This window comes from Egretta garzetta, unplaced genomic scaffold, assembly GCF_000687185.1.
Source record: "Egretta garzetta isolate BGI_Z169 unplaced genomic scaffold, ASM68718v1 scaffold313, whole genome shotgun sequence".
Taxonomy (NCBI): domain Eukaryota; kingdom Metazoa; phylum Chordata; class Aves; order Pelecaniformes; family Ardeidae; genus Egretta; species Egretta garzetta.
Window position 1 is genome coordinate 2,846,100 of NW_009259063.1, and position 23,993 is coordinate 2,870,092.

Sequence of the window (23,993 nt, forward strand, 5' to 3'; positions counted from 1 at the left end):
TACCCGCCTCAGGCCTGGGCCGCCTGGTGCGGAGGGATACGCTCCCGCGCGGGGGGCGGTGAGTGCCGGTACGCTCCGGACGGAAGGAGAAACTGACGGTGTGTCCTGCGCCCTGAATGTTTCCTTCCGCCGAGGAAGTAGTGCCCCCGCGGAGGCACCGTCTGGGCCCCGTCGGGATGGGGCCCTCCGTGCCCTCGGCCCTGGTGCCCTCCTGGCCTAGAAGGGCTCGGGCCGGGGTGTGTGTGGGGGGGTGCCTCGCAGAGCTGAGCGGGTATTACCGCTACGGAAGTTGAGCTTTTGGGTTAATGTGTTAAACTGGGGCTTTCGGAAGGTGCTGGGGAGACTTGACCGCTTCGTGTTGTTGCTTAATCTCTGGAGTTCAGTCCGATTCCCCCTGAGTTGCCTCTTTGGTTTCAGGGGATGAGTGGGTCTTGCCTAAACTCGGGCCTGAAAAGACACTGTAGAGAGAAATCACAGAGGTTAAAAAACAAATCATCCTCCGGTAAACACCCGAAATAAATCTCAGCTATAGTTGCTGTGCAGCTAATTAGCATTGGTAGGCTACAGCTTGTCCATCTCCTGTGAGACTGCCCTTCGTGCAAGAAGTCCTCTTTGCAGGAGAGGTCCTCCCTCAGATGGCAGCTCAGCGGGGATGGAGAGGAGAGCGATATGGAGGAAAGCCAAAGGGATCTACTTGTGCTCTTCAGTTTTGGCTTTTATGTGGTGGCAGCATTATTTAAAATCATTTCAGACTTTTTTTTTTTCTCTGGACGCTAAAAATGGAACTCCTCAGTATCTGAAAACGTTTGTGGGAAAAGCTAGTGCGCTGTGCTGAGCGATGTGTACTAAACTATCCTGTGTTTATTTATAAGCACCGTAAGCGTCTCCTAAACAGCAAGAAAAAAACCCTGACATTAAGGTTTTTTTATTTTGTTGTTGTTATTCTTGGAAGCGTTGAAGGAACTTTTCAGTTGCACTTGCTTAAAATAAAAGTATGCGCCCGAACGAATCAAAGACGTGAGCTATAGCAAGATATTCTACATACTGTACTTGTTCATAGCGGTGAGTTACACATAACTTTCCACTGAAAAGCGTTTGCTTTTTATCGTACAGCATCAAAGAAGTCTCGTATTTATACTAGTAGTGCACTGCTTCATAGAAAAATGTGGTCTTAGTGCCACAAACTGTCATCATCCTATAAAGGCTGAACACTCTGTCTGGTCTTCATACTCTTTAAAATGTTTTTGCAGCAAGAGTCATGTGTAACATTCCTCCCCTTCCAAGGAAAAGATTATCTTCCTGCCTGTAGAGTTTGGGAATGAAAAAATAATTCCAGAGATGCTCTGGTATTCAACAGCACAGTTCATGCAAGATGTAGTTTACAGGGCCTGGGAACAAGAGAGCTCGGGAACAGCAGCCCTTGGAGATGTGGAGAAGAGGTATGAGAAGGTTGATGACTGCAGTCACTCTCCAGGTGCCTTTGGGTATGTCTATGTGGGAGGTGTGGCAAGCTGTTGAGGAGAGCAATCTCCCTTTTCAGGTGGCAGTCTCATGCTTTTCCTTGTTCTCCTCTCACAGAGCCAGTTTTCCCAAAGTTCTGCTGTCCACCATGATGTAACTTCTCCAGTAGGAATGACTGCCTGCTTGTGCAAGGCAAACAAGCCTCCGTGACACAGTGTTTCTGCTGCTTAGCCCCAGGATTGCTAACTAGGAGGATAATTTCCGGACTTGCTTCTTTAACTTCAAACTCTGTGCAGCAGCTTCCTCCAGATCAAAATCTGCACGGTTGATTTTTATGTCCTTTTCCAGGTTGCCCCTTTTGCTCCTCATCACTAGCCTGACAAGGATTAGTTTTGGAGTTCTTCTGTACTTAGGAAAGTTGGACAAAATGAAAGGTTAAACAAACAGGTCCATGCGTAAATACAATCTACAGAGACAAATCAAGCCCTGTCATTTGTGAAGCAGAGAATCTGCGATGTTCCAGATATTTCAGCTGATAATTGTAGCTACTGTACGGATAGGAGCATGTCGGTGGTGACTGGTGTGCCTTGTGTTACCCACACTGCATGCTGCTGCAAAAATGCTGAAGATGACTAGATCTGAGTGAGCAAGGGGCATGCTGTATGTTGTGCCAGGGAACGTTGCACCTACCTGTTTCATTTTCAAATGCCTCAAGAAATATGGAAATAATAGTTTTATTTGCCGGTACTTGATAGCCATTTGCAGCCAAGAGAACAAGAGTAACTTTTTTCCTCCCCCCATTTAAGTGGAATTGAAGGGTTCTTTTTGGTATCTTGGGCCAGCCAGCTTTTAGGTGACTCCTGTCTGTGAGATCTCTTGATAACAAAGATCAACTGAAGCAGTAGATCCTGGTCTAAACAAGAGTGGCAGGATTACAGTAGATTAGAAGGACCTTTAGCTCTTTAACAGGTTTCAAGTGTGTTTGGGCAAAAAGGGTTTTTTCAAACGAAGGAGCTATGCTTTGAACTATGTCAGCTGGACTTTAGTTTTATTCTGTCTTGATAAGCTTCCAGTTCAGGTTTCGCAAACCTGCTTTGTTTACTGAGTTGTAGTAGATGCAATTGATCAGGTTACAGCCATAAAACTGACTTTATAGGAGAAGAGACAGCTCTGGTTTTGCTTAAAGTAGCCCCCAGTTTCATTTTGTTTTTTTTTACATACCAACAGACTTAGAGACTTAGTGAAATCTGTAGACCTGTCCTGATTTTTCCCTAGGAAATACATCAAACAGCTATATAAGTGGTGCTTTTATTACACAATTTAGACAACGATCTCTTTGCTTTATCTTTCAATTAAGACATTTACTTCAGGATTCAAACTTCCAGCTTAATTTGAGATGCTTGTTTTACAGACTTGCATACAATGGCAGTAATCAGTAACTGCACTCAGTAGCTGATGGCACTCTGCCAGGTAAATGGGTATGGGAGGAACCTCTTGACCAGACCAAGCGATGTCAGCTTCAACACTTTTGGAGTCTCAAGTCTCTGTGCTATGGTTACCTTTTACTAGCAAAATCTGAAAGACATGCCAAGCAAGTAAAGCAGATAATGTAACTGTTAGCAGGAAGGTTTGAGGGAAAACGCGTTTGCTTATTTGCTGCTGTTCTGGAGATCCTTGGAGGGTGATAGCTTTCTGTTCAGCTGTACAACCACAAGATTTAGAGCAGGAATCAGATCTATTCTATATTTAGCTTGAAGGAGAGATGCTTCTTGTTCCTTTCCTCTTTTGCTGCGGAAAGCCTTGGCACATCAAAAATTTTCTGAGCTTTTTTGTGTTTTTTCTCCTGTCTTTCCTTTTCAAGGAAAAGGCAGTGCAAGTGGTGTTGATCAATCCCTTATGCACAGTCAGATTTTATAGCAGGTACGTGCTGTCTGTAGCCCCCTGAGGATCCATCCCTCCAGAGTACTGAAATTGCTAAATCCTGAATTTTGTCTAAATCACAGTGGGTTACTTTGTAACTTGAGGGTGTAAGATTGTTGAGATTTTAAAATCTCAACTTTGCTGACATCTTGATGCAGCATGAAAGACACAACCAAATATTTATAGTTCTTGCTCAAATGTGTTATTGCATAGGGCAATGAGAGGGGTCTCGCTATCTTCCCAGCAACAAGCACCAACTATGAATAGATTACGAAGTCTGCTTTATTCCTACTGTGGATGTTAGTTAGCAGAGTTTGCATTACGTCCTTGGATTCTAAGAGGAGAAAGAAGCATTGAATTTACAAAGCCTACCTAGCCTATTAAGACAGCGAAATGTAGGTTAGAGCAAAGCTTCCACTGTGAAATTCAAGACATTATCTGCAAGAGTAGAAACTATCACTGGTTTATAAAAGTCTTTGTTTCAAAAACATTTAATGATTTTTGCATGTTCTAGCACATGGGTTAATGATTCTAGAAATAAGATGTCTGATGTGGTGGTTATGTGGTGGTTTCGGTTGTTGTGGTTTTGTTTGGTTTGGGTTTTTTCCCTCCAGTAGCTTGTGTTCAGTACAAGGAAGGGTTTGGTGGGGGTTTTTTTCAGCTTCTTTGGTGTGGAATGTCTGTATTGTAGTTTTTAATGCAATTTCACTGAATTCTTAATTGTATGATGATAAAAGGGTTCAGTAGACTCCTTCTGAAAATTATGCTCAACAGTGACTGGAAGGTAAAATGTTAGGAATTGTATGTAAATGAAATTGAAGACAATTAAAACCTCATTATATTACTGTATAAATGCTCAAAGAGGCCACCATCATAATTGCTATATGCTGTTCTTGTTGTCTTAATCTGGAAAAGGATATAGGAGAAATGGAGAAGAGACGGGGAAAAAAATGTGTGAGGAAGATGTAGAATAAACTGTGCCTGCTCACTTTGGAGGAGAGATGATTCAAAGAAAGATCTGTAGATCAGGAGTGAGGCTGAAAAAGTGAATAGGCAGCATTTGCTTGTGTCTTGCAGTATAATCACTAGATAGCATCAAACGAGTATATTGAAGAGTACGAAAGTATAAAGAGATTTAAAAAAATATATCATGTCTGTCAGTGATTATTAACAATGATGGTTCAATTGCAGCCTCGTTTTTTAGGGAGACTTACTCTTCCAAAGCAGGGAGCTGGGGGGAAGTTCCAGTGTTCGCTCTGTTTTTTATGTTGTTCCCTAAAGCATCCTTTGCATGCTGTTTTGGAAGCAGCATATAGGATGCATGGATTTTTCATCTAACCCAGTGTGGTACTTCTATGATGTGTGGCCTTCACTGCTAATTTTTCTGCAAATAAAGCCAATGCTAATGTATGGCTGAAGCTTTAAAGAGAAATCTCAAACGTATGCATTGTCAATTAATTTACAGAGTTTTGGTTATTGATTGAGCACAGTAATTTAGCTGGGATTATTACATTTACATTTTATGGAGAGGAATTTGCTAGGAGTGTAGGCTAACTTGAGATATTTTAGTGTAGTAGGGAGTCAGTGCTGCAGTTGTCTGGGAAGTCACTTGTACTGGCAGAAGGATCTTATCTTGAGAACTGGAAAAAACAAAACTCTTAAGCCGAATAGCTATCATCACATTTGCAAACTCCCCTGTAATATTCTGTCCGCTTTACAGATCAAGGTACCGAGAAACATGAAGGAGCAGGCACTTCTGGGATTACCGATCAGGAAAAGGAATTGTCAAGCAGTGCGTTACAAGCTTTTCTGGTAAGACAAAGACAAACTCTGAGACTTTTAATTTACCACATAACTCCTAAGTGGGTTCATATAATTATTTTTCCTCTTTTCGTAGCATAGTTGCAAAGGTTTTAATGGGATATTATGTCAAAAGTCTCACTAGTTTTGTTATAAAGCCAGCACGTGCATTTTCTGTCTGCTATGATGTGAGAAGACTGAAAGGGATACTTGAACGAAGCATGCAAGAGCACTCTGTTCTCAAAACTTAGTAGCCTTAAAAGCTGTATAATGAGTTAATTAAAAGAAGCAGGCTGCTATTCTGTACCAGCGTTGGAAATGCATGATCTCTTTCTGAAGAGTTAATCTCTTCAAGCTAAAAATGTTCTGTTAAAGGGTTTAAAGGAGCCATGTATATTAAAAACCAGCAACCAAATAAACCTTCTTCATTTTAGCGTCTTGCTATATTCTTTCACAAAAAGCATTGTATACTGTTCTGTCACTTTGCATTAAAACAGTTCTTCAACACGTAATACCTACAGGCAGTGTTAGCTATCCATTTTGTGTTTCTTGGAAGATTTTTTTTTTTGTGTGTTAAAATTCAGGTACCTACGCTTTCAGTTTACTTCTTTATATCACCTCTTGATTTTATTTAATGTAGGAAATGAACTATAATTGCTTTTCCTTTCAATTGTTGTATCTCTGTCTCTGCAATGCTTTGCATAATTCAGTTTTGGATGTGTTAAATACATTGGGAGAAGAATTTAAATACTGTCTTTTGAGATTTCTATTTGTCTGTTTCACTCATTACTTTTCTTTTGTCTGGAATGTTGCTACATGAAGTGCATGTAGTTGGTCCTTAAACTGACTACAGCTGATGTTCACTGATGTCTTCTCGAGTGCTTTCTAGCTCAACAGTTCTTTTTCAATAACTTTTTGCTCATGGACATTTGATCCTGAGAACTGAAGGCATAGGAAAGGGTTGCCTGTTTTTTCACCTTGCCCACAGATCTACATGCCTAAAATACTTCTGATCTGTTGGCAACTTCATCTTTAGTCTTTATACTGGTCCAGTGTATCTTGTTTATCTCTTTGCTTGCTTTAAGAATTCCCTAAGTTTATGATGTTGTGAGGTGGTGACAGATGTCAGCAGGATTAATCTGGTGCCTTGTTTGCAGATTTTGCTTGCTATCAAGTTGCTTTAAATAGCTTTCTGGACTGCCTTGCACGCTGCTTTATCATACTGCACTTCCAATTTCTGTCTTGATTGAATTACTATAACATTGCATATTATATTCTAGATCCTGTGTAATAGAGTAAAGGACTGTTGGCTGAGGAAAAACAGCATGGAATAAGCTGAGCATTTAAGGGTTCAAGGTTTTTAGTCCAGCCATGGTTATAAGCCTTGTTGCTGTGATCTGAAAGCTACTTCTGTTGAAGAGAACCTCTGAGTGTGAACACATAAAAGAAAATCACTGAGAGATTAACTGTCTCAATTAAAGAGCATGCCAGCAGTTGAGTTGCAAGTCCCTGTGTTTATGCACATGATTGCTAGGCAATCCATGCTGTTGATACTTAAGAGTTGTGGAAATAGTGTGCGTTGATGTTCTGCTACATCTCTGTGTATTGTATAACAGTGCTTTCACAGGAGACTGAAGATGGGATGGTTCTTTTGAGAGTAGCTGCAGAATGGCAAGTTTCTCGGGAAGAGCAGAAGGACCACAGAGCCTTTATCTGTTGTAATTCTTCCCTTAATAGAGAAAGTTAGGCAGGAGCCCAGGAGAAGCTCCATGGAACAGCGCTTTAAAAGGAGGAGGAAGTGGAGAGCGGTCATGGTACTCAAGAGCGTAGCTTTTGATTGTGAAGCATTGACAGGGATGAAAATTAATCATCTTATCTGACTGACCAGATTGGAAGTGACCCTGATGTGGAAGAGATGAAGGTTCCTGCATAGGAATCGAACACTAGAGAGTGAAGGGTCATTTAGGCTTAACATAGTTGAAAGAGTCTGGAGTTCTCTTTCATTCCTCAATGCCACTAAACTCCTCCTGCACAAACACAGAAAAAAACAAAAGTGAAAGCAGAAAGAGGTGAGCTGTTCAGAAGTCCTTGCCTGTTCCTGAGGTCAAAAAAGGGATTTCCTGATGATGAAATCACACCTCACAGGAGCATCATGCTTGGGTCCTAGTTTCTGCTTAGACATGCCTAGATGATTGAATACTTCATTCAGCAGACATACCTAGATGATTGAATACTTCATTCAGCAGCTAAAATTTGTAAAAATATTATTTAAACTTGTACTGGGAAAGTGACGCCCTTTTTTTTCCAACCTGTCTTAAGCTGACTTCCACAGACGAAATTGTAACTCACAGTCTCTCCAGATGAAGTGAAGAATGAACATAAAATGATGGGCTGGGACTTACATAAGCAACTGCAGCCGCTCAGTGTACATGTGATGGGGAAAGATTATGAAAACTGAGGAAATAAAGAATCTTGAAACTCAAAATAATACGCTGTAGAGAAGTCAGAATAACACTTTTCATGGAAACATCTGTTTATAATAACTGACTACGCTGTTTGTCCTTCCTCCACAAAATTCTTTTTGAAGTTTAGATATGACCTCAAATTTCAGACTTGCTTCTCATACATGTTAATCTGCATAAATAATGAAGTATGTGTGTAAACATTTATCACAGAATCATAGAATATTTTGGGTTGGAAGGGACCTTTAGTTCACCTCACTTGCTGCCAATAAAGGAAATGCTACTTTGCTCTCTAAACTTACAAAGGATAGTTTCATTAAAACTAGCCTGCTAGTTTAAACTTTGTATCTTCTAATGCTTGTTTCTGGTATGTGTGCAATTTCCAGGCTGGAAACTATGATGCTTGTTTACAACACCTAAATACCCTTCAAGACATAAACAAAGATGACTACAAAATAACTTTGAATACTGCTGTTGCAGAGTTCTGTAAAAGTAACCAGACCACAACAGACAATTTGAGACAAACCCTTAACCAGCTGAAGAACCAGGTAATGTAAACATATTGACATGGTACTTGATTCTGAGTACTGTTAGTGGTGGTGAGATCTTCCAGTGGAATAGGAATAAAACTTCTGCCCCTTGTCCCCTAGGTTTCATAAAGGAATGAGAAAGTAACGTTACTTTTAAACCTCTGAGTCTGTTTAATCATTTAGGACACTGTTTATAGATATGTTTTCGGTTATTGTTGAAATTGATCTGAAGCTGAAATGTTTCAGAGCTATAACTGTAGAAAGACCAGCGGGTCTTTTATGTTTCTTCAATAGAAAGTTCCTTAACCTGAAATAGTTTGTGAAATAATAAAAAAGGGGCAATTTTACTCTCGATTTCATTGTAAATTTTTTGCTGGATTTATGTTGAACAACAATAAAGTTTATTGTTTTATAACCCTTACTGACCTATCTTTAGACAGATTAAATCATAGGTATTGAAAGTTTAATGAAACTAGTGGGGTTTTTTTTCAGGTTCACTCTGCTGTTGAAGAAATGGATGGTTTAGATGATGTTGAAAATAGTATGCTGTACTACAATCAAGCTGTTATTTTGTATCATCTGCGTCAGTATACTGAAGCTATATCAGTTGGGGAGAAGCTGTACCAGTTCATAGAGCCTTTCGGTATGTAGACAGAAAGAAGAGTTTTGCTCATGCGGTAACTACAGAAAGATTATTCAGTCTTTCTTACTATCGGACAAGTGATTTGTAAATTGCCTAATATGGTTCTAAAAAAGTAGGTAGGCTTTGCAATGAAGAATGTTTTACTTATATCAAGGCCAGCAATTGAATCTGGGGGGAAGGTACTTTAGAGATGTTTAGCAGACAAGTATAATGAAACGGAAATAGGTTTTTGACAACTTTAAAAAGTATTTATGTAAATAATATGTACAAGCTAATTAAGTGACTTTAAATGTAGTAGTTTGAGTCATCATACAACTTCATGGGTTGGTGTGTATTTTTCAAGGCACTCATATTTTTAAATGCCTGCATTAGGTCATACCTAATTTTATGTGCTCATATCGGAATATAAAGTCTCCAGCTTTTATGAGCTATGGTACCCTGTGTAGGGGAATTGTCATACTTGTATGAAATAACTTTATAATCCTTGTTGAATTTTAGAAGTGACAAGGCTGAAGGGGGCCTGTGTGTGTGTCTCAATAAATTAAGGATCTTTGGTGCTGATCTGCTTAGACCAGTTCTTAAAATCTATAAATGTGAAATACATGTTAAGCTGTCTTTAGTCTATGCTTTTATGCTGATGCTGTTTGAATTATTTTTTTTTCTTCAGTATATGTACTTATCTGCATTACGTAGATGTCTATATTTTTTTTTTCTTAAGTAATGTATTTATTTTTCTCATAATGTTGCACAGATTCACTCTATAGTAATTATTTTTTTCTTCAGTCATGTTTGGAAGGATTGGTATTAGAGCTCTAAAATCATTTTTCTTCTCCACTTTATACAGAAGAGAAGTTTGCCCAGGCTGTGTGCTTCTTGCTTGTAGACTTATACCTGCTGACTTACCAAGCTGAGAAAGCCTTGCATCTGCTTGCTGTTCTGGAAAAAATGATTTCACAGGGCAACAATAACAGCAAGAATGGAAAAAATGAGGTAAGCTTAAAATCATATGAATGCCACTAAGTCTTTACGAGAAGTATGCTTTAACTCAATTCAAATTACTCTTTTAAGATACTTTGGAATTACAGAACTATGTTAGATCACCTGTAACTTCAGACAGCAACTTATAGGTGTTAGCAACTGAGTTAATTGTATACAGCAGCTGTTTATTCCCTCTCTTCCACCCTTTTCTCTTACTCTCAGGGAGCTAAGATGTGTTTTTTAAGTCAGAGTCTTGCATTGGAAAGGCAGTTGTCTTCAGGGCCAAATACAAATAGTTCTCCTTGTTTGTCTTGGATTATGACCATATGAGACCCTAAGTTTGAAAGGGAAGTTGGTGTCAGAGAGGAATTGCAGTTGCATACCACGGTATGGGAAATCAAGCATCTCTTTATATAGTATCTGAAAGTACAAGGCACGCTTTCAAATTAAATCTTTTGTATGTGTCTTGGAAAAATCCGTAGAATGAGTAGTGCCTTGGAAGTGAAAAGAGGACACTTCTGTCTTTTCCTGTTGATGGAAATTCACACAAGATAAAACATTTTGTCTTTAAATGTATTCTGCTGAAGAAAATATTAAAGAGAGACTCTAGAATATGTATATCATCCTTCTGGGTAAGAGAATTCTTGAAGTACCTCAGCTGCAGAGCAACATAGCGTAACACTAATTAATTAGTTAATATAGAATTCTACTCTTCATAGGCTGGTGTGGTTGTTCTTGGATTTTGATTGTTAAGCTTTTTTGGATTTTGATTGATACAGTATTTGGTGGGATGTGTATTTTTTCACTATTAAATGCCTATTTTTATTCTTCGTGTGGGATTGATAAAAATAGCTTATGAAAGAATCTGTAAACTGGATTTAAAATGCAACTGTTAGTAATGCTTCCTTTTTTTTGTTTGATGCTCAGTCAGGTAATAATACAAATAAAGATTCCTCAAATCAAAAAGCTGAAAGTGGAGCTTTAATAGAAGTTGCTAAATCTAAGATACATCAGGTAAGTGTCTGCATATGATTTGTATAAGAACATCAGTTCAAGTTTTTCTTAAAACCGAGTGCCATCTGCTTCAAATCTAGTTCAGCATGAATTGTGATAATCTGTCTCTCCTTGAATTTCACATTGAAAAACAAAACAACTAACTCTTCCTTTTTGTAAGATCCATGTACAGGAAAAACTGACCTAACACAAAAAATCCCCAATTTCAATCCCTGCAGTTTGTCATAATTGTTTTAAACTGCAGTTAGCTGCACTGACTCTGTATCTGTTAGACCTCCAACAGTCTAAATCAGCTGAGGTTTTATTTCACTGTACTGTTCTGCTGAAAAATATGTGAAGAAACAAAATGCTTCCCTATCTGCATTCACTTAACGGAGTTTTTAGGTTAATAGATAAATGTCTTGGGAGTACAAGGTTGGATTATTTTAATTAGTTTGTCATTTTAAGTGTGTTTTAAGTACTTGTGTCTCAGTGTTTGAATATAAAGTAGCTGTTGACCATTTAACAAAACATGCATCTGCTTACTGTAAATATGAAACCTATAAATTTGTTGTTGAATGTCTGAGTAGAATTTCTGTTTCAGGAAGACATTTTGAACAGCTTTTTACTACCTATTTTTAAGATGTATATAAAATAAATAAAAAAAATTCTCTAGAAATACTTCATCTTGCAAACCTGCACAAGTGATTGTTTTTTATTTAATGAATTTCTTCTTTTTTTTTTTTAACAGTATAAGGTGAGAGCCTATATCCAGATGAAGTCACTAAAAGCATGCAAAAGGGAGATCAAGTCTGTTATGAATACAGCTGGGAATGTAAGTATTCTTAAGGCTATTGTTTTTCTAATCTAGATATGTTCTCTATCTTAAAACTGAATTTGCTAACTTTCTTTACAAAGAAAGGTCTTATTGAAGATGAATGTCTGAAATAATGCTCTCTGTAGAGTTGTAATCTCTTTTTCTGCAAGTGTAATTAAAGTAGAATTTTCTTATTTGCGCTGTTTTCAGTTGCTCAGAAAAATGCACTGTATTGCTAGTGATACCAAAACAGGGTCAGTTTGCTTTATAATTTAAGCAGCGCAAAACAGGTTTTAGTTTACTATAAATGTTACGGGAATTATGAACTTCTGATGTCATTGGTGGTTTAAACCAGTTCATAAAAGGTTAATTCTGGGGTATCCAGGGTTTTTTTTCGTTTTTTTTCTTTTTGTTGGAGTTTTTGGAGGCTTACCTCTTGTTAGAAAGCAGTTTCTTTTTTTATATAGGAGTTCTCAACTCAGAATTACGTCCACCATCCCAGATAAATTCTACATTAACTGAGGAGCAGGGAATGGGAGGAGAGCACTTCCCTTTTGTTGCCATTCTCAACAGCTGCTAGTTTGACAGAAATCCTTCTGGATCGTGAGGTCTCTGTTGGCAGACCAGGAAGATCACAGCCCAGGAGGAAGTTGTTGAACTCCGCAGGGAGGGAAGCGTGGGGAGTATACTAGAAGACAGGTTGGAAAAAGATCCTCTTAAACAAAAAAGAGATCCTCTGCGCTTAGCCATTGCCATGACAGAGTTCTCTAGCATAATGTTGGATTTTAGAGCAGTAACAAAAAATACGGATAGTTTTGTAGTTCGCAGGAGGTGAGTGTTAATCATGTGCTCAACAAAGAAATGCTACTTCGTGAAAGTACTAAGGCCTAAGCCCGTGTATGTTTAAAACGGCAGCAGGGGAAAGCTGTTTCTGGAGTGATTTAGTGCTAGCAGTAGAAATTATGAATTATGAATTATAAAACAAAAGGTAATGAACTGTTGTTTTCTCCTTCGCAGTCAGCTCCTTCTCTCTTTCTTAAAAGCAATTTTGAGTATTTGAGGGGCAATTATCGTAAAGCGGTGAAACTTCTAAACAGTGCAAACATTGCTGAACATCCAGGCTTCATGAAAACAGGTAAAAAAACATCCTGCAAGTACGTAAACGTGTATTATAGTAGGGCTACTCGTTGATATTAATTTTAAGCATATTAACGATTACTTAAGGGAGTAGGCCCTGAATGTCATGGGTTTGTATGCTGGATATGTTTTCATCTTTCTTGTTTTGCTCCTTCACATAACACTGTTTTGTTTTTTTCATTGAACATTCTTCTAGGCAGTGCAGTGGTTGTCTAAGAAAATGGATTTGTGAAGATGTAAATGTAATATTTGCAAGGCTTATATTTGGGTCTCTAAATCAAGACATGAAACAAAAGGCAATGTACTAGACCTAGAAATGAGATTTCAGATTGTACTCAGAGAGGAGACTATAGCAGTTGTAATTATTATTGTGGGGGAAACGCAAACGTTTTAAGTTACTTTTATATCTAGAAAATATATATGTGTACACATACACAGAGATAAAACAGCACAAGTGTGTATAACTTTTTAGATGTAAGAGTTATTTATATTCTATAAATATATACGCTGTATATATATACACCCACTGTACATTATATTATTTAAATATATTTGAGATTTAGTTGACTTTAAAACATACGTTGAAAAATCTGGAGAGAAAGCTGTCTCTTGTGTCAGTAGAGAGTTAGAATTTCAAAAAATACTTGCACTGTCAAACTACTGAATTTCTTTACTACTTTGTTCAATGCTTTTGTGATTAGTACTCTTAGCAGCACAAGAAGTTATATTGTAGATATTGCTGCATAGATTGCAGTTAGATTATAGAAGTTGCAGAGTTGGCTCTGTGAATCACAAGACTGAGTTGTAAACTTCTGTATTTACAGACAAATTTCGTGGAAAACATTAAAAATATTTGCCATAATGCCTGTTCTGGCATATTTTGACACTTCTAGAATTTACTGAGTGGAAAACATTAAAAATAAAAAATATTTGCCATAATGCCTATTCTGGCATATTTTGACACTTCTAGAATTTACTGTAACTTATCTTTTTGACAGTTTTTCTGTTTAAAGTTGTTTTGGTAACATTTTCTGGAATGTTTTGGTTTTATATAACTTTTTTTGCACTAGCTTTTTTTGCACAGTAGAATGTTCAGTTAATAGTCTTCCTAGGTGACAATTAAAATAATGTCTGGTTAATTTGTTAATGATCCATTTCTTGGTTGTTTGGATTTTTAGTTGGTGTGGTTTTTTGCTTTTTTAGTCAATGGTAATCCTATAAAGCTTATAGGGCTGCTTATATATAGGTCATTTCAAGTCAACTAGTCCAAGAGAACTAGAGTGGTATATAAAAATACAGGTTATTAAAATGCTTGTGAGGCAGGGGTGTAACTGCATAATCCATGAACATCTCACTGAAGAACATTTTTAATAAATTACCATAATATGCTGACCAATGAGAGAGTCGTGGGAGCATTTTGTGGCCTCAATGACATTTTTCAGTTTACAAAAATGGTCTTTTGCTGTTCTTTCAGGTGAATGCTTAAGATGTATGTTCTGGAACAATCTTGGCTGCATCCACTTTGCAATGGGCAAGCACAATTTAGGAATTTTTTACTTCAAAAAAGCCTTGCAAGAAAACGATAATGCATGTGCACAGCTAGGAATGGTTAGCTCAGATCCAGGTAAGACTTTTAAGATGAAAAGTGAAAATAAGGTAAAAACAGATGGTGGAAGAGGGGCGGGCAAATCAAGAAAGTAGAGGATAGAAGCTTTCAGTAATTATTGGCAAAACCTCCTGTTTTACCTCTTTGCAGAGGACAGGATAAGGAGGGTGAGAATTTTGATTGTAACTTGATTTCAAAGTATAGTTGCTGCTGCCAGAAATAGATGAGGATGAAATATGTTCTTTTTTTTGCTGTTTTCTTTGACGTACCATAAGGCTGGAGCAATTACTTCTCTCCCGTTTATAGTCTTTGAAGACTCTCACAGTCAGGGAGATATGACAAAAAGAAAGTTTCTTTGGCCTATTATGCATCATTAAAGATGTTATTTATAGTTCTACTGACAGTAGGTAGAATCATCAGGACTTGAAGGATGTGTTTTGGTTTAGGGTTATTTGGTTTGGGGCTTTTTGTTGTTTTTTCTTTTTAACTTGGAAGATACAGAAAATGTTGTGTGCGATACCATTAAATTAGCATTTGGAAGATGGTGTATTTCTCAAACTTTCTTACTGAGCAATTCTCAAACTTTTATGGGAAACGTTCACTTACTGTTTAGTTTTATGGCTAGTTTTATCCATCTACTTTGTTGTAAGTACACCAAAGGACAAGGAAATAAACATTCTAATAAGTTTTCTTGCTTTGGTTAGTAATACTTAAGGTTTTTTCTCTTCCAAGTAAATGATTTCATGGTGAAGTGATAATTTTTTTCATTTGTTGTTTTCTTCAAAATCTGGTTACTATCACACATTTTATTGCTTTTCCTATTCCTTCCTTGGCCCTGTACCTACGTGCAGTCTTAGGTACTGGTGTGAAGAAAATGTTTTATGCTTGTTAACAGCAAAGTGGTTTTCTTCTGGAATTGATATGAGTAACAAAGATGTGTATTCTCATGAATCTGGAATTCAGTAGTATGATATAACATTTGCTTTGAGTGACAAGGAACATAACTCGTTAGCGTTTAATGTACTTCAACCTGTATTAAGAATACAATTAATTTGTCTTTGGTATCAACTTTTATATGGAAGGAATTTATAGAGAGAGGCTAGTGAATTTCTGTGATGAAAGGGTGTTTTGGTAGGTTTGAGGTGTTTCCCACAGCTTCCCTCCTCCTCCCAGAGTTATGTTTTCAGCTCTCCTGACCTGCATATCCAATATTACGTTATTCTTTTCTGCAGGTAAAAAATTTTCAGGGAGACCCATGTGTACGCTACTGACTAACAAAAGGTATGAGTTACTCTACAATTGTGGAATTCAGCTCTTGCATATTGGGAGGCCCTTAGCTGCCTTTGAATGCCTGATTGAGGCAGTCCAGGTTTATCACTCAAACCCTCGTCTTTGGCTGAGAATAGCAGAATGCTGCATTGCTGCTAATAAAGGGGTAAGTAGATTTGCAAATTCCTTATTTTGATGGTAGTTATGAAGTACATCTGATCACAGAAAGGAAGAAATAATACTTTGAGTTAAACTATGCATTTTAAAGGCCTGATGTTGCAGCACCTCTGTGTAAGTCCAGATTCATTCTTTTTATGTATATGTGTGTTTGCGTGTTTATTCTGAAGCTGCAGCAAGTGGAGGAAAACTACCGTAGAAACAGTGTCTTGAGACCCGGTGTTTAATTGACTTTTCTAAGATTGGAAGGATTTGAGTAGGCTCTTCAAAAGGATGGCATGCGAAAGCACCTAAGTGGCTGTTAGAGCTCTTCTATGAAGTTACAAGTTTTTTGCTGGAGAGACTGGTTAAACATGAATTTGTTCTGGCAGTTTACCATTACACCCCTTTGGCATTCCAACTCGTAATCTGAATGGGTAATCGTATTGGTTTGAAACACATTAGGTTTTGCTAAGTCACCTGATGGTTTATCTTACTTTGTCTTGAAATAATTTTAGAAAAAAATTTTAGAAATAAACATAAAGATATTATTTGGGGAGAAATTTGTAGTATTCTCTGATAAGGCATCACTTCCAGAAGCAATATGTTCTTTGCATAGTGAACACTCTCTATTTAAAATGTAGATACTAACATGAACAGTTTGACCTACTATTTATGGATATTTTATGATGCCTCATCTTTCCACACTCATTTCATATTGGTAGAACAATCTTGGGATTTATGGTTTGGGGTTTTTTTATATATATATATATATGGATCCATATGTACGGTCTATATTAAAACCAACCGACCAGAAAAACACCACAGGTAATTCTGTCTCTCTTGTGTGAACAGAGGAATTAAACTTGCACAAGTCTTTCCTCTGTGCTAAGTTCTGTACTTCCAAGGATTTCTATTCCTGGATTGCAGAAACAGCAGGATGAGATTGGAGTCAGTGACTGGTTCTAATAACCAAGGAAGGAAAATTTTCATGACTGCTCTTCCAGGTTTGATGAGGCTTGATGCATAGAAACAACTGTGATGGCTTTTGTTGGCTAATGCTTTAAGGAGGAAGGGGTTTTGCTTTTTGGGGGAAAATTTTTGACTGAAACATTTTATGTTTAGACTCTAGGATTAGATGTTTAGACTCTAGGAATTGCATTACAGCCTTTGAAATGATGAGTTTCTCTCTTAAGTTTTAGCTGGGGTAGAAGGAGAAAACATACAACTATGCAGTACAGATCCTTTGTCTCTACTTTTAAGGCTAGATACTAGTGTGTGAAAGGTATGACTGAAAGCACGTTGCTACTGTTTTAGCAGACAGTAAGGTTAGGTTTTTTATGTTTTCATTAATATGGTTATTGGATCAGACTGCTGAATGATCTTGTTTAAAAACAAAATATAGCACTATGTCCTAGAACTTTATTGGAAGATGCAAAGACTCTTGTAGAGGATGACTAAAAGTATTTGGTTGAAGAGAAGCTTCCTTCCTGGGATGTTCTCAATTAATTGTTTATGGTCTTCTTGATGTACAAGTAATATAAACTCCTTAAACACTTCTTATTTAATTCTGTATACTGTAAATCCACTATCCTAATTCAGATGTGGCTTCATTTTGTAGGACTAAGCTGGATGTAGACAGCAAGATGTGCTCTAATTTCCACTGAAACCTTTGCTTGAAACCTTCCTTCTTTTCAGCCAGCCAAAACTCGTGTAAAGTTTCATGTTTTCTCACTCAACTGCTGCTGGAGGTTGAGGAGGGGTGAGACTGTAGTGTGGTTACCATAAAAGTGACATAGGCTGAGGAAGTAGAGATCAGCCTTCTTCACCTGAAACTGTCATGATCACAGCCACTGGGGTACTGAATCCCTTCCGCTGGCAAAGTTTATGGCAACCTGCTAGCAGCAGACATACTGCATGTGCTCTGGGGCATCTTGGTTTCAACCTGTTGATCCATGTCTGTTTAGGGTAAGCCTGTATGTTAAAATTCAAATGGGTAATGGGGACAGGGATCATTTGTTCTTTTGAACAGAAAATGACACCAAAATACTATGTATGTGAAATTAAGAGATACTCTACTTGATTCCCCAGGAAACTGTAATTCACCCCTTGTGGGGTGGGTGTGATGATGTAATCTATAAACTGCATGGGATCATGCAATATTTCCACAGTATGCCCATTTCACTCAGTGCACAGGATGGGTGGGATTAATTGATCAAACTGCTATAGTCACTCTATTCCCGCGCCCCCCTCCCCCCTCCCCCCTCCTTCCAAATCCTTCCAAATATAAAATTTATAACTTTTCCCTGGGGAATTTCAATGTCGCTCATTATTTTGGCGTCTCTATTTCAGAAAATTTAAGAAAGGTATTCACAGCTTTATAGCTTTATAGGAGAGGTTTGCTTATATCCCCATTTCACAGGCACAGCATTGAAGCTTCAGGAGTGTTTGGTTAAAAACACACTTTGATTGTGTATGTGCTAGCTGGCTGTTGTCAGATAGTTCAGAGTACTTGGCTTTATAAAGCACAGTGAGTGCAGGAAGAATGGCTTTCTTCATGCTGATTTTGCAATTTTCTATATCTATCCTATTGGTTACAAGTCACACATAGATAAAGAAGACACAGCTGATCATCTCTAGTGGAGAGCTGAATATGGGAGACTGGATTAGCATAGGTTTTGTGGTAAAAAACCAAAGCTAGGATTCTGTTTACAAGGACAGTGTTCAGCAGTCTGTAAAAGGGAAATACAGACCCTTACAGGGCACTTCTTTCTTACTGCAGATTAGCCAAAGTAGTAATCATGCCAGACTCCTGAAGCCTACCTTTCTTCCTCCTGCAGTTGTGATGTTGTGTGGTGTACCAGAGAGCTTGAATTTGTGTCACAAAACCAGCTTGCAGTTTCCTAAATTTGTAATCTTACAAGAAAAAAATTAACTTTGGATGCTGTTAATATTAAAGGCAAAGGGGAAGTGTCTTTAAATTTTAAGATAGATTTGCAATATAAGTGAGGCTCTGAAATCAATAGTGTGTTTAATTTGACTTTGTAACTCAGTTTGCAATAATATTCTTTGGTATCTAAGTATGGATTCATATTTATGCTCTGAACGTCATACAGAAAAGTAATTTCACTGAAGCTAACTTTCACCTGCTTTAGTATTTTAGTTTATAAAATATAGATGGAAGGTTATTCCCCTTCTGCATTTTTTAATGCACTTTTTGAAATACATTCTTCATATCCAAACTAACTGTGGGTTTCTTTTTTTCTATTTGACAGTAAATGGCATTATAATGTCAATATTCTTCACGATAGATTTGACAAATTTTCTGAAAAGTGATAGATATTTAAAATACAGATCTAGGATAAATTTTTCCTTACAACTGCGACTCTTCATCACTAATTTCACTTACAAACAAAGTTAAGATGGCTCATGGTAAAACAAACAAACCCCAGTGAATATGGTGCAGAGATAATTCTTGGGATTGACAGTTAGGGTGCTTTCAGTTCCCAGAAGACCCTCAGAATGTCTGCATACTCAAAAATCTGTTCAACAGTTAATTTAATGTAACTTCGCATACGTTGTAGTTCAGCTTCGTGCTCCCCATGGAATGGTTTGAGAGCAGTTTTTTCAGAGAGCATTTTGAACGCTGTGTAAGCAGGGACAGAAGATGGCAAGCATTACAGTGCCAATTCTGAATATTATTTGGCTGATCATATGATTTCTTTTTAGATATCCTAGCAGTTCTTTCAATACTACCTGGTTCATTGTTCTTTTGCTTTCAAAACAGAGGAGAAACTAGGTCAGTAGGCTATCAGGCTGTCAGAACTAATCTGTGGTTACACTGTGTTCCATAAAATCCCTCTGCAACACAAAGACAATAGAAAGTGCCTGATCCTTCGTGGTACTTAAGATTTAAAATTGTACCTGTATAAGCTATTAATTCTTATATTTTAGCAGGGTTCAAAGTCTTCTTCCAGCTTTCACTTATTTTGTCAAGCTCTCATTCAATAGCCTTGATATTTTAGCCCTCTTTTTTCTTTTTTTTTCTCCTTTCTTTTTAGACATCAGAACAAGAGACTAAAGGTCTTCCCAGCAAAAAGGGTATTGTGCAATCTATAGTAGGTCAAGGCTACCACCGTAAGATAGTCCTAGCATCTCAGTCAATACAGAATGTTGTTTACAAGTAAGTATGTTTTCCATGGGCTCTTCATTTTGTTATCATAGCTTTGTTAAGGATGTGTATCTATTTATCAGGAGTTTTTAAAACTGCAATGGAATAACTGTTAATTTTGGAATTATTAATGCAGTAAAGAGAGAGGCATGCTAAAATGCTTGATGAGTCCTACTTAAAACATCATTTGGATGCTTCTATGATGGCCAGCAGAGGGCTTAACTGTGTATTCATTGTAACTAAAAAGGCCATTAAAGCTTAAAATTGAGTTATCTGAAATGTATATTTCCAGTTAGCTAAATATGTCATCTTTTTCTCACTTAAAAATACATTTTTTCAGTAATATACTTTAGAAAAATGCAGGAAGAATCTAGTTGCTGTGTCATAAACTTCAGGAAGTAAAGTCAAGAAAAACAAGAGAACTTCTTGCAATTATGTAGTTGAATCTGCTCGCTCGATTTGGGCATCGTGGTGTACTTTCCATGCATAAGAATAGCAAGATACATGCGTCTTCATAAATTAGATGTGTTATATTAAAACATGATTTAGCTTTTTTAGGATAAAGTTTTCTTTGCATTCAGATATTTCTGGAGTTCTGCTTTTATTTCTTTAATTTAGTAGGGTTGCTACTCACTGGCTAACTTCTGTGTCTCTTTAAGTGATGGGCAGTCCTCAGCAATACCTGTAGCCAGTATGGAATTTGCAGCGATTTGTCTAAGAAATGCCTTGCTGCTACTGCCAGAAGATCAGCAGGAGCCAAAGCAGGAAAATGGATCTAAAACTAGTAGCCAGCTTGGGGGAAATACAGAAAACAGTGAAAGCAGTGAAGCATGCAGGTAAACAGAATTGAATATAAACCTTTCTTTTTGTCCAAATAACTCTGGGCTGACAGTCTGTGTCCGCTACCTATCCTGCTTGGCCAGCAGAAAGAAATAATGTATTTGTAAATTCTCTTAGCAGTACTGGGATGTCCAAAGAAATTGTTTAGCTGCTTGTTGTTTTAATTGATGATATGCTAATTTAGGAGTAAAATACTGACTTGATTCCTACCGTTCCTAGCAAATTTAATAAATTAGACAGTGACATTTTTTTTTTCCACTGGCCATCTTTTTTTCTGTGCTGCAAATGTTATGTTTTCCCACACCCTCCTGCCGTGCATATTGGTATTCCTCTAATTGTAAGTGAAGTTTCACATGTAACAGTGATTTTGCGTGTGTGTGCACATGCGCCATGCACTTGATTGAATGTATAAATGTCTAGTAACTCAGTTGTAAACATTTCCCCATGATCAGATTTGACATTCATCAGCCCTAGTATGCTTTGTTATGTTTGTTTTAGACTAGAAATGGGAAACTAGATTTATAAGTAGGAAAGTAGCATGCAGCTATTGCTTAATAAATTTCATTTTACAAAGTTTTAAGAAAAATCTCTTTTTTTCCTTAAAGCTTCAGAAAAAGTAACTTGTAGATAATATATGTTAAATATAAGGAAGGTCTTCTAATTTTTTGTGTTGATTCTGATGCATTCTGAGCTTCCTTTTGAAGAGTAACTTTGTTGGACATAGCCCGCGCTTTCATTAGTGACCATTTTGAGAAGGGAAGCGTTACAATAACTAATCTGGAAAAAGTGGCTATATTAGAACTTGAGTTACTTAGAGAGTAATGAAAAAACACAATGTTTTTGTCAGACCCAACTACAGATAAATTTTAAGACTGTAAGATCTATTTGTCCCATGGCAGGATTTACTGCACATATGCTGTGTTGCGTAAGCACAAGGTACTTCTCCATACATTCTGAGGTTGCCTGGGGATAGGCTAGGGCTGGAAGTTGGTGGCTGCTACTGCCACAACAATATTTGAAGGCTGTTCTCTGTAACCCTTTTCTCCTAATGATAGCCTTTCCTGTCAAGTGACCAAATGATTTATAAACTTGGGTGGTGGTGGTGTTTCTTTTTCGCTTACTGAGGTTGGAGGTTGTGAACTAACTTTCCCTGGTAAGTTCTATGCAGCCCATTGAGACAAAGCTCCTCTGGTTTAAATGAGACTTCAGTTTTAGTCTTACAGGGTTCATTGAATGGCAGTGATGAAAACAAAATGGTGGCCCTTACTCAGGCCAGACCTCCTTTCTTTTGTTTTGTTTTTGGTGGTGGGTTTTTTTTGTTTTTATAGGAGTGAGGAAAAGAAAACATGCCCTGTATGGGAAGATCCTTTACTACCTTCTGCTTTCAAAACCAGATGCTTCTTCAGCTAAAAAAAACTTTAAGATGACTCCCTCATATCTCCCAGTGGTCGTTGGCAATTTCAAAATATCCAGCAACAAAGCAGACTGTTCTTCAGTTTGTGTGTCGCGTTCTGAAAGGTTGTCCAAGGATTTGCTCCTTCTGACAAGGACCCTCTGCAAGAGAATAGTAAAAGATATAAGGCATTTGAAGGAAGGCACACTAACTGAACAGGATGGTTTTGAAGAAAATCCCACCAATTGAGCAGGCTGACTCTGAGATTCTTCTGTTATTCACAAGAAAACAGTGAATATTTTCAGTGGTTAGGGGTATTTTTTAATCTAATTTTGGCAAAGGCATGAGATATATACACTACAACAGTGTTGAGTACAGGTTCCTGTGGAGTCTGTTGCTATCTGTTTTGAAGGTCTAAGTTGGATTTACCTGTTTGTAATAAACAGATATGAAACTACATCAATGAAAAAGTTTTTATTAGGTGGACAGACTCAATTTAAATCTTTTTCTTTTTTTTTTTTTAATCTAATGTTTCTAAACCTTAGTGTCTCTCTCTGCAAAGGTGCTGCTGTTAACCTTCTCTTCAATTCTCATTCCAGAAGGAGGTGCTTTTCAGCTTATTGGAGAGCAAAGTTGCATACTTTTTAAGCAGAGCAAATACTTGCTCCCCCAAAAAAGCCAAGTGTGACTGTAAGAAAGTGGTGTTTTGGGTTGGTTTGTTTGTTTGTGTTTTTTTTTTTTTTAAAAAAGACAATTTGAAATAATAAAAATAAAGGGTGTTTGGGTTGGTTTGTTTTTTTGTTTTTTTTTTTTAAAAAGACAATTTGAAATAATAAAAATAAAGGGTAGCTAGAAGCCTAAAGGATCCTTTGTGGATTAGCTTTCTAGAATATTTATGTAAGTCGTTTTTAAGACTTCTAGGGAGAGAACTAGTTTACTGCTTTTATTACAGGCTAAACGAAGAGAGGCTACAAATGCAGCGAGTTCTGCATCTCTCCAGTTTAAAGTTCTTGTCCTACACCAAACTTCAAAAATAGCTTGAGGCTGTGGAGAATGGCGTGGGTTCTTTGGTCTGTCAGTGAAATCCTTCCCAACAAATGTCCCCCTTCTTCCTTCTGAAATAGAACGGTTAGGATAAGAGCATGTGCCTCAATTTCTGCATAGCTTTATTTCCCTGGTTTTTACGCTGTAGAATTTTTGCTGTCTTTTTAAATGGAGTGAATAAATATCAACGCTTATTACACTGAGAATGTTTAATTAATTATTTATAGTCACTCCCTATAATTAATATACTGTTTTTATTCTAGCAATAAAAGTCATGAAGGGGATAAATTCATTGCAGCTCCACCTTCTTCGCCTTTGAAGAAACAGGAATTAGAAAATTTAAGGCAAGTAAATAATATAAAATATTTACCACTAAATGAGCCCCCTCTTAAACTGCTATGATTCTGGAGTCATTGCTAGCTTATTTTTTTTTAAGCACTTGCAACATTGAATTGTAGCTGTTAATCTAAGGATGCCTTTTTTCAAATGCGTGTGCTTCCCTTCTTCTGGGCTTTGAGTCCGAACAAGTAGAAACCATCCAGAATTTCCATTTAGAAGGTAGAGCATTTTGTGTTGGATCCCACTGTTATAGACTTGGTATTAATATATTGAGCGAAACTAAGAAAATCAAGTCCCGTAAACGATGAAGTTAAAATCTGACAATGGCTATTATGGTTGGTGGCAGGGGTGGAATTTACTGTATGGTACCTTACCCCCTTTAATGCCTTGGTAAGGCTAGTTTGGAATTCAGCCCCCACGACTTTATATGCTTG

The 23,993-nt window shown here is 37.4% G+C and overlaps 1 protein-coding gene across 6 annotated transcripts in view; it reads left to right on the forward strand.

The window, feature by feature from the left end:
- Nucleotides 1-918: 918 nt before the first annotated feature.
- The window catches only part of CNOT10 (CCR4-NOT transcription complex subunit 10), a 35,799-nt gene continuing 12,724 nt past the window's right edge, over nucleotides 919-23,993 (forward strand). For 4 of the 6 annotated variants that reach the window (XR_004841495.1, XR_004841496.1, XR_004841497.1 and 1 more), the window contains exons 1-13: nucleotides 921-1,484; nucleotides 5,102-5,193; nucleotides 8,030-8,191; nucleotides 8,666-8,816; nucleotides 9,661-9,806; nucleotides 10,722-10,808; nucleotides 11,539-11,622; nucleotides 12,622-12,739; nucleotides 14,216-14,365; nucleotides 15,580-15,782; nucleotides 19,834-19,955; nucleotides 20,603-20,779; nucleotides 23,484-23,564. Coding sequence is in view for 3 of the 6 variants with exons in the window: in XM_035890703.1 (XP_035746596.1) it covers nucleotides 1,427-1,484; nucleotides 5,102-5,193; nucleotides 8,030-8,191; nucleotides 8,666-8,816; nucleotides 9,661-9,806; nucleotides 10,722-10,808; nucleotides 11,539-11,622; nucleotides 12,622-12,739; nucleotides 14,216-14,365; nucleotides 15,580-15,782; nucleotides 19,834-19,955; nucleotides 20,603-20,779; nucleotides 23,484-23,564 (1,631 nt within the window). In the remaining 3 variants the exon portion in view is untranslated. Of the gene's footprint in view, nucleotides 1,485-5,101; nucleotides 5,194-8,029; nucleotides 8,192-8,665; nucleotides 8,817-9,660; nucleotides 9,807-10,721; nucleotides 10,809-11,538; nucleotides 11,623-12,621; nucleotides 12,740-14,215; nucleotides 14,366-15,579; nucleotides 15,783-19,833; nucleotides 19,956-20,602; nucleotides 20,780-23,483; nucleotides 23,565-23,993 lie in introns of all 6 variants that reach the window. The other 2 variants (XM_035890705.1, XM_035890706.1) reach the window with 2 other exon arrangements.